The 10802-nt window shown below is 39.4% G+C and overlaps 1 protein-coding gene across 2 annotated transcripts in view; it reads right to left on the bottom strand.

Moving 5' to 3' along the window:
- Nucleotides 1–3514: 3514 nt before the first annotated feature.
- Nucleotides 3515–10802, bottom strand: part of sema3d (sema domain, immunoglobulin domain (Ig), short basic domain, secreted, (semaphorin) 3D) — a 66473-nt gene continuing 59185 nt past the window's right edge. For both annotated transcript variants that reach the window (XM_068722908.1, XM_068722907.1), the window contains exons 17-18: nt 10559–10698; nt 3515–4745 (exon numbers count right to left, since the gene is read on the bottom strand). In XM_068722908.1, coding sequence (XP_068579009.1) covers nt 4281–4745; nt 10559–10698 — 605 coding nt within the window. In that variant the 3' untranslated portion in view covers nt 3515–4280. The remainder of the gene's footprint in view (nt 4746–10558; nt 10699–10802) is intronic.

The raw sequence follows: 10802 nt of genomic DNA, 5'->3' as shown, positions 1-10802 counted from the left end.
ACTTCATTATAGGTGTTGAAGTTAACATTTGAATGCACAAGAAGACCTAAGATGGTGAGATTAATGCCTGGTCAGAAGTGTTTTCTGTTAGTTTTGGTTAGATGGAGGGCAGTGGACAGTAGCTTCATTAAACTTTGTCTCATCCAGAGAGAGTCCTTAATGAAGTTACAGTATGTGTCTGCTGATATCATAGTATTCCCTTCAAACTGTATGAGAGAGTGCAGAGTAATAGCATAACACACAGCAGACTATAGGGCAGGTAGATTTTGTTTCTTCAAATACTTTGACTTCATTCTCGTAATATCAAAATATTAACTTTATTCTCAACTTCTTAAAAAACACAGATATGATGGATATGTCTTGAATGTGCAGAAAGTTTTCAAAATGAGCAGAAATCTGAAACACACATGAGTGATTAAAGTCCAATGGTTTGTAAATATATACACATTACGTGTGTATAGCATGCCTTAAATGTGATTAAATAAAAATACAATAGCATAGTTTGCCATGATTATTTCATTAAAACAAGTTATACTATTCCATAAAAATGTGGAAAATATGTCTGCCTACTATACTACGACTATTTGATAATGTGGTAATTGTTGTAGAGGTAAGTGTTGTAGTAGAACTAGTAGGCACCCATGTATGTGAGCATGATGTAATTCATAGTGTTGTCCTTTTCTCTTCAGATGAGTGCATAGTGCCAGACCAAAAACTAAGGAGTGTCTCTAACGTTTTTTTCCACTTCGTCCAATATCTTCTGTCAGACTACTACTACTACTACTACCACTACTACTACAATAGAGTTTAGTCATAGTTTTCAGCTTTTTCTTGCTGAGCCATGTCTCTGGTTAGGATTAAGTGCTCATTGTTGATCATTTTCACATTAATGACAACAGATATAATGAAAGCTTTAAGGAGGGAGAGGGCTGGATTTGATGCCTGTTTTACATCCATGTCATGTTCTTAGGTTGAGCCAATGACCTTCTCTCTAAGCTCTCAGCCATTGGTTCCCACCACCCGCAAATAAGGAGAAACAGAGAATAAACTACTTCTCATTGACAATGTAAGTGCTTGGGCCAGTGCAAAAATCCTATAAAATGCGGTCAATGAAGAAAACAAAACTATAAACATGTAATTTACCCTCTGAATAACAACTCACATTTGTTCTACCTACTGGACCAAAACCACATCCTACTTATAGACAAGCAAGTGACAAATGAATGCTACATTACTGAAATGAGACAAAAGGCAGACTCTTCAAACGTCAACTTCTGATTAGCCTTTTATTTATACTTTAAACATTTCTGACTGGTTGTTTCTTACACCAAGGCTCTCTAGGACTCTAAATTTATTTATTAAAAAAAAGAAAAAATGAACATTTTAGTTTAGTATTCAATAAAAAGGTTATGAAAATGTTGTGAAAATTATAATAGGATAATATGCCATACATTTCATTAACGTCATAATCTAGGATTCCATATAAAATATAATAAAATTATTACAATCATGACATCCATAAAAATGTCTTAAAAATAAAATTTGAATGCTTTAAAAATGTCATTTAACAAATCATAGTACACTATATATGTTGTAACCCTAAATTGGCACTCATTCATCAAAATGTTTTTGCTAATTTTTTTAAAATGCTCGCCCATGCCAGAAAATTATAATGCTATTTTCAAGTTTACATTATCATTTTAATTAAGGCTTCAATGGGCTTCTATACTGGATTATGGCTCCTTCTTTGATCCCCGCTGCCTCTGTCTGCCTGTCTATCACAGCAAGTCATCTTTACTCATTGGTTCTCCTCCAATCAAATGTGAAGGTCAAGTTAACGCAATCACATACCTCTCATACCTTTTCTCCATCTCTCAAAGTTTTCTTTACCTTTCAAACATCTCATTTTGGAATATTTTTCTGGAATGTTTTTCCCCCTTGCCATTTCCTTCACTCTCCTGACCTCAGTGAAATAATTAGTTCATAGCATTGTAAGTGAGGGGTGAAAGGAGAAATGATTGAGTTGCATGACCAGAAGAATGCAAACAGCACAGATTTTTTTTCCTAAAGATGACTAGATTGAGTATTTATTTATATACTAAATATAAGTGGTTTAAGCATTTGTTTTATATTTCTTGAGGAATGCTGTGTTAAAGTCTGAAACCATTCCTTTCCTGGTGTCCCTTTGCTGTTTCCCTTTTTGGGGAGATGTAGTTTGTTCTTTGCAGCTGACTGATAAATAAACTATAGACAAGGAAGAAGTGCTTAAAATATTAATTGTCTTTGTTAGAAGAAACGTGGAGAAATCACTGTGGAACACCACGGAATGGGAGGATAGAGGGCAAGTACAATAAGCACAATGAAATAAGAGGCATGGTGGTTTCTGTAGAGTTAAGACAATCAAACGCCAAGTGTTTCAACACAGAGACCGCAATAGTTGTGTAGGGACGGTCAGTAAAAGAAATAAAAGGATATTGAAAGAAGTTTTTCAATGATTTATTATTAGTATGGGGAAGGATGGAAAGAGTACAACAATACTTTGCTAGTAAAAATAGCGTTCCTTTAAATACATTTTATGTAGAAGTCAAATGTATTGTGTATAAATGTACTCAGATAATAAAAAAGTAGGTCAGTTAAAATGTAAACGTTAATTTTAAAAGGTAAGCATTTTCTTATATATAAGAATATATTGTATGTAATATATGACCCATTAAATCAAAGAAGCCATTTAGGCAACAAAATACAGTGCATTCATGTTAACGAATACACATCACAGCACAGAGACTTTATCTCCAAACCAACACAACCAATTATTAAGTAGACAGAAAAAATGACTGTTTCGGTACCAAGAGAAAATGTAATTTGTTGCTGCCACCCCTGAGTTGGCGTATGGGACACATTTGTACCTGGTGATAGACTACCTGCAGTATTTCAGGAGCTCCAGCTAAATTGGATAAGACCGTTAAAACAGAGGATTCCCATGACTAATGCATTTCACAGAGAACCCTTTGTTATATTTTATTCAGCATTATATCCAAGCACTGTGTATGATATCATCTACATTATTATGTAAGTCTAAAAGTATTATTCAGGTCAGACACATGGGGTTGCATAATGCTTGCTTTTCACGCTCATGAAACTGATGTTGATGCATTTAGAGCTTAATCAGTATATTCTAGGAAACCTGTAAATTGCTTAGTTTGATCAAAAACTTTCATATTTTGCATGGTTTCTCCTGAAGATGCCAACTCTCTCTCTCTCACACACACACACACACACACACACACACACACACACACACACACAAAGACCAGCTGGTCCTGAATCATTCTGACATCTGCATACAGTGTACAGGGACTTGTGTTGCTATATCAGGAGAGGCTCAGCTGAACTAACCCTTACCCATTCTCAACCTTGTCTGCTGTTTGCTTGAGACTGCCTGTAGCTGCTCTTTTAAAGTAATACATTTTCTGTATATTGATTTTATTTCTTCACACAATGAAAGAAAAAGCCATTCAGGGCAGAGAGGCCCAAAGACACATTTATTTAAATAACTTTAAAAATCAGCAATTATGAAAATATCTATTGAACCTACAGTATAGGAGTGAAGCATTTGTACAAAAATATGTCATTTTGTCAGCCCAAACACAATACATGATTATGATTACAGTTATACGGATCAGTAATAAAACTAAATTGAGCATGCTGTATCTCCTGTACATGGTATATAAATATTTACAGTCATTCAACATGAATGCATTGTCATCACCACAAGCAAACTATTTCAGTTATTTTTTTACATATTCCCAATTTCACCAATTCAAATATATGTTTCAATATTATCAAATTATTCATCGTCATTCTATACTATTGGGGGAACCATTTTGCCGGTGAAAGCGTGTGGGAAAGACCAGCTATCTGGTCAGCTCATCTCCAGTCGATCAAGTCGATGGATGGCTATACTAAATTTATGGTTTTAGAGATTGCAATAATTTTTGTTATTCAGTCTCTCATGTTTATTTAACGACATGTTCTCTGCAAACAGGACAGATGCTGGCAGATGAATTAAATGACGTATTCACAACCCAATACTATTTAAAATCGCTAGTTGAACTCTTGAACTGTATATTTCAGAGTTAGTCTTTTATTAACTCTAAGTTACATTGCTCATGGATTGATCTGTCATTGCAATTTTGCAGTTCAGTGTCACGTTCTGCTTCTTCATCCAACCGGTGAATATAGAGAGGTAACCCTGAATGGTTTTTTTTTTACCACATCCCTCACTGCTTTGCTGTCCTCACCACCCTCCCTCTTTCCTGTTTTTCCCACTCTTCCTCCCTCTCTCTGTGTTGTCTCCTGTTCCGGCTCTTCTTCATTTCCTGTATATGTTTCCATTTGCCAGCTCCTAAGCCTCGTCCTCGCACCCTTGATGGCCTCTTGGCCAGCCACAGTGAGTCACAGTACTCCTCCAGAGAGACAAAGGGAGCGCTCATCACTCTCAGGTAGTCTTTATAACGATGGCGGGACTCCCCGCCATGCCGTGGCTCCACCGCAGGGTCTTCACTGGGCTTGGGCTTCCCATCCAGTTGTCCGTGTGTAACAAGTTGCAGCGTAAGACGGAGGAGAGTGTGAGTAAAGTGTGTGTGCTCTTGAGCAACACAGACATATACACCAGCATCGGCGGTTTGGAGGGAGCGAATCAAGAGACCTCGATCTGTGTGCATGACACGATCATCCAGCCTGACCTGGGACACAAAAAGAGACATGTAAGAGCTTCATCAAAAAGAATAAGGTCTTGTCACTACAGCTGCCTTTGCTGAGTACACAATACAACAACATTATGTGAAATGCTGTACTGCTTTCATAAATCAAGATTCAAAGCTTTACTAAAAAACAACAATAAATTCCCTACCCACAAACATTTAATCTGAATGACTGCACATATATACATACATACAAAACACCAGCTTGATACCTACCACCCTGTTTACACACATACATGTTCACGCCTGATTTGTATCCAGGTGCGCTAGACATGGTAATGACCCCTGAAACAGGAAACATACTGAATTGGGTGTGGTGAGTGTCACTCACAGCATGGAGGGGCCAGGAGTCTTTATGTGGTGTGGAGAGATCTTTAGATGCATGATGAGTGCAAGCAGTACGCAAAGGCTAAAGAAGGTATTCAGTAAAATAAATGGTGTGTTTGTGTGTGTGTGTGTGTGTGTGTGTGTGTGTGTGTGTGTGTGTGTGTGTGTGTGTGAGGTTGATTGTGCTTGTCATAAAGGTGTAAGGGGAAGTAGCGTGGCAATGTTTATAGCCCCCTCTTTTCATTTAGCATCCACCATGATTCATCAGGTGGCATAGCTGCTGTCAGAGCCAAAAACAACACAGCTGTGTTCAGAGGACAGAGAATGTGTGTGTATGACAGTACGTGTGAGTGTGTGTTTGTGCATGTGTGGATGCTTCAAAAGCATACATCCCACAGCCCTCCTCAGACCCCCCAGAGGTGTAAGTGTATGTAGAAAACAATGAATATTTGCCTGTTTATCTTTCTATGAACTCTGGCTCTGTGGTGGTTTCCCGGTCTGACACTGATGATGTGTTGTCCAGCCAGAGGCAGACCCGCAGACCTAAGAGGCTCTTTGGATCTTGACCCTCACCCATATTAGACTTACTAGTCTGTCTCCCGTCACATACTCATTTCCTGACACACCTGACAGACTTGAAAAAACACATGGGATAACAACGTAAAATCTCACCTATGCAAATTCTCTGCGGTTACATTGGAGAGACCCACCCCCACTCCCCATCCAAAATTACGGCATCTGTTGCTAAATGGCAATGCCAGACATTGAAATTCACCCAGATGGTCTGTCTTTATTAGTGTACCTGTGTGTGTTTGTGTGTGTGTGTGTGTGTGTGTCTGTGTGTGGGTGTGTGATTAGCCAACAAAGTCTTGCAAGGAATAGCAATGCAGCTTTTAAGTATATTGCACAGAGCTCTGTTTGCGTATTTGCATGTGTAAACAAGCATGCATGCATGTGGCGTACTGCAAGGAAACACAGCTTTTAATTAATAAATGAAGCACTGGTGTAGGTAAGTGTTTTAAAAGCTTAAGCTTTAAGTAAACTTAATGCCAGTTTAAGAACTTCCCATGCATTAAGGAAGGCTATGCTTTGTTCTAATGAACACCTCTGATGAAATTTAAATGTGTCCATGCTTTTCTTACTGCACATTTTCTAATGGGCCCGCATTCCAGGCTCCAGGAGGTGAATACACAAACAGGCACTAACAGACGCACATGCAAACATGCTGTGAGAAAGTCGGAGGCATCTCTTCCAGCTCAAATCTTTAAAAGCTGCCTTGTTATGAGGGGATAAGAGGAGGGAGTTTGTGTATGATGAGAATAAGTGTTGGGGGTGGGCTGCAGGTGGTGCGAGCAGCTGGTCAAGGAGCAGTTCATCAAAACCCATCAAGAGGCAGAAAGGGTGGAGAGAAACAGAGATGGGAAGTCACTGTAGGAAAGTGTCGAGACAACACGAAAAGCACAAGGAACACAGAGTAAGGAGCATGAAGGCAAGAATTAAGTGAAGAGAGATTAAGGTAGGACTGATGAGGGAGGTTTAGGGCCAGAAGAGGACAAAGGATGACAGACAGAAGGAAACAGAGAGGGAAGGAAAGCACACAAAGTGAGAGGTTGACATGAGTCAGACACTTCAGAAATCACCTGCTCCAACACCACATGTCCAGCTGTGAGAGCAGGTACCACCTTGTCCTGCATGAGGAAAGCCCCACAACACTATTGGCATCTGTGCATCTTGTAGGGCTGTTTGATAAATTCATCTTAAGTTTATCACTTTGTCAATGATAAACTTTGGATGTTTTGGTTTAATACGGGTGTGGTTTTAATATTCTTGCCAGTCAAACTCCAGTTTGTAAAATGCAGGTTACCGGCTGCGGTAAACACGGCTGAGAAAAGACATTTTGACACAGTTCAAACTAAGACACACAACTATCTCTTCCATCACCTGAAAAAGTACACAGAGTTTCTTTGACCTCCAGCTTGGTGTGGTTCACTTGAACTCATATTCTTTGTTTTGACTGTCAGCAGCATTGCTGGGGTTCAGCCAAGAAAACAATCACTCAAGTGCTTAATCGTAAATATGAGCTCACATGAGAGAAAAAAGCAAAACGTAGTGAAAACTAAATAGCACTTGTTTTTTTATAGCTAAAGAGGTGTTGCCTGTGAGGGAAATAAAAATGTATTAAAGCATTAAACTCACAGTCAGGGTTAAGAAAATGTTTCTATCTATTACTAGTTAACTATTTCTTATTTTTCCTATTCAGTTTGAAAGCCATGTTTGTAGTCTGAAATGTTAATTAAATGCAAATGTATTAGCCCATTAGTAGAAACAATGCATCATTCAGTCATGTATAATTACTTATAAATCCAAGCATTTGTGTTGCAGTTTCCTTTTGTCCTTGGTTTTCTGTGTCTACAAACATTTGAGATGTTCACCGGCTGCTCTGCCATAGAAATACATTTATTTATTTATCTATTCGTGCAAAGGCTGTATTATTAAGCCGTGTGTGCCTATTTAAATAGTTCTTTTCTTTTTATCCTAATGAACCATCTGGTTTCTTAAGGTTTCAATCATCATCAGGACATTTTTCAAGCACCAAAGCAGAATTGTTTTGTCATAAATCATAATAAATATGAACATTGGTCATTATGACAAACTTGTGTACAAGTTTTTGCTATAAAACCCAGTCTGAGATCATTCCTCAAAAAACTTGTGAAACCCCAAAAATTGTATTGGGCTGCCAGTTAGTGCAGGTGGTGGCTTTCTCTACCTTTTCATTGGCAGAGAAGACATTAAGATACATTTTCTATCACATAGAAATTCATTTTATGTACATGCTCCGACACAGTCAAACCTCTCGGACACTAGTAAATACCAGTGAACTTGCTATTAATCCAACAGATTCTGTACAATCTGCTGTATTTTCTTGGCTTCTGTGTCATTCACATGACAATCCTGAGGGAGGAAGAACTCCTGCATTCACTCCTTCATCACTTTGTCTAGAGTACAATAGGTCACATATCATTGCATGCCTAGACACACAAACAAAGAAAACACCCCATTGTGTCCATTACCCCAAAACACATGGCTGTCCCTAGGGAGCGCTCTGTTATCATTTCTGCTGTAGGGGATCATAAAGAAACACGCACACAAACATACACATACACAAACACACACACACACACACACACACGCACACACACACACACACACACACCAAGGGAAATGCTGGGCTTTCTGCTGTGCAGGCCTATAAAGGAGAGGAACACATGGTTCTTTAGTGGCCTCTGCACCTGTCAGTTTGTTTACATTCACCCCTGAGAGAGAGGACAGGGGGCCAGTCGTGGGAGTAAATAAGTGTATCGTGAAGTGGGGAGAGAGAGGAGGAGTGAATGGGTTGAGTGGGCCACTCGCAGTAGGTTGAGGAAGGTTTGTATGTTTGGATAGGGGAGGGGAGGGCACTGAGGTGCTGAGTAAGCAGGTCTCTGTTGTCTCATTCAGGAGACGAGTGTCATCATCAATGAGTTCCTTTCCACACCTCAAATACAAACACATTAGACTCTCTGTCCTTCTATGTCCTTCTCTGTCCACCTCCCTGTCTCCCTGGATCTGAGTTTTTAAGTGACTTTGGTCCAATGCAATGAAACAGTACAAATTTGGTTTTGAAAATAAACACTAAATATGCACCACTTTGCAACAACTGGAAATTTAGCTTCCAACAGGCCCTAAAGATGGCTGTTTTTAAGAAATGCTTTGTGTGAAGTCAGTATTTTGTACAGCTTAAGTGTGTAGAATTTGTTTTATGATCCACGATTCCATTTTCTGTCCAGAACACAATTAAAAGTATAATTTGTCTCCCCTGGACCTATGGCCCACAGGGAAAAGCAATTGCATTCCAGCGTGAATACCTAATGAGAAAAAGGTGAAATCCAGGGTCCAATTCTCATTTTTCTTGTCCCCCATTTTTCATAGGGACAGATAACGTCCCATCCACTCAGATGGTTCTGGTTTAAGTCATTCCTCACCTTCCTCAAAAAGGTGAGGAAGGTGGGAAAGATAAAAGAGAGGAGCTGGAGAAAATTTCAGAAATCCCTCGACAGTCAAAAACATCAATAACAAACATATAAGGAAATAAGGAAATAATGAGTCTCTGGATGGCTACCTTATTACCTATAATTCCACAAAGGATGTGACTTGGGTATTCAACCTTGTATACACTATAACAGGGGTCTTCAATGTTTTTTCAGGCATTCATACATTCATGTTTTTATTTTAAACATATGCAAGGTACAGTGAGTAGGGTTGCCGTGCCACTGCCATTTATAAACATACCTTGTCAACTGATACCAATGTCAATATCAACATTGTCTGTCAATTGCATGATAATCATGCATACAAGGTATTCAAATTTACGTTTTTATTTTAGACATAAATGTGGAAATGAAAAATGAGTGATGGCCTATTAGTGCCACTACCATGCATAAACATACCTGTTATCTTGCATATACAATACTGAACTATTAAAATAATGGACAGATTAATGTTTTTCGCTCATAACAATGTCCATGCACTTGGATAGGAGCTGCAGTGTTTTAGCCAGGAATATCTTGCAAAAATTATTGCACATGGATTCGTGGGTGAAGTAAATGTCGTTTTTTAATTAAAAAAATGTTTTAATATTGCAGCGTGCGTCCTTGTGTCTGGGATCTTAGTCAGCTGGGGACTGAATAGGCTCTCGGTCAATTGGCACAGCAGCGATAGGGGTGGGTCCTCCTATTTGTGTGCAGGAGGCTTGGAGGGACAGGTCCAGGCTAGTCTCGCGCTGTGAGTAAACCAGTGCCCAGTTTGAGAGAGCTCCTGTGTGTCGCTGAATGTGTGCATTTCTGACTGAAAGATAACATCTTCTGCCTCCATTTATCCATTCATTGGATTCATGTTAATGTGTATTCAAAGACATTTAAATTTGTGGAAAAAAAATAAAATAAAAATGAAATTCTAATCAACCCAAAATGTTGCGGACCCCCTGCAGTACCTCCACGGACCCCCTAGGGGTTGCTGACCCCCTGTTGAAGACCTCTGCACTATAAGATGTGAACAGTCTCCTCTAGGTCCAAGCACTGCTTTATCTTCCCCAAGATAAGCAGGACCTGCAGCAATATGATTTGTGGCTAAAACAGTTGTTGATGGGTTCAAGGCTCAGACCTCACAGCAGATGAGGTTGAAGTAAAGTATGTTTTTGGATGCTTTGAAATACTTATGGAAAGAAAAGACATACTGTATGTTGCAGTGATAAACGTCGGTATATGGCCCTGTAACTGCCTTGCTTTGTGACCTGGCATGAAGAAAATGTAACCCCTCTGGTCAACCTTCACACTTCAGAGAGAGTGAAGACAGAAAGAGAAGGAAGTAAAGGAAGGAAAGGAAGGAGGGACGGTGTGTGTACATGTGTGTCGACGAGTGCGTTCTCTGACCTCCTCCCTGCGTTCAGATCCAAGTCTCTGGATGTACCACCGGATCTGAGCCTGTTGAGATTTGGGGATACACTCGAGGAAGGTTGAGTTGCTCTGCACCCCATAGAGGACCCTCTCCTCCACCCGTCCCCCAGCAAGACCTAAAGGAAACACTACTGTTATCGATCCAAGAGTAGTTTCTCTAGTTCTAAAAAACTGACGTCATGCAGGTTTCCTCTAGCGACTGCTTGAGTTAATCTTTTAT

The sequence above is a fragment of the Cebidichthys violaceus genome, unplaced genomic scaffold (assembly GCF_023349555.1).
Source record: "Cebidichthys violaceus isolate CVI_PGR_0920_01 unplaced genomic scaffold, fCebVio1.0.p SCAF_3, whole genome shotgun sequence".
Classification (NCBI taxonomy): Eukaryota; Metazoa; Chordata; class Actinopteri; order Perciformes; family Stichaeidae; genus Cebidichthys; species Cebidichthys violaceus.
This window is presented reverse-complemented; position numbering and strand designations above follow the sequence as displayed.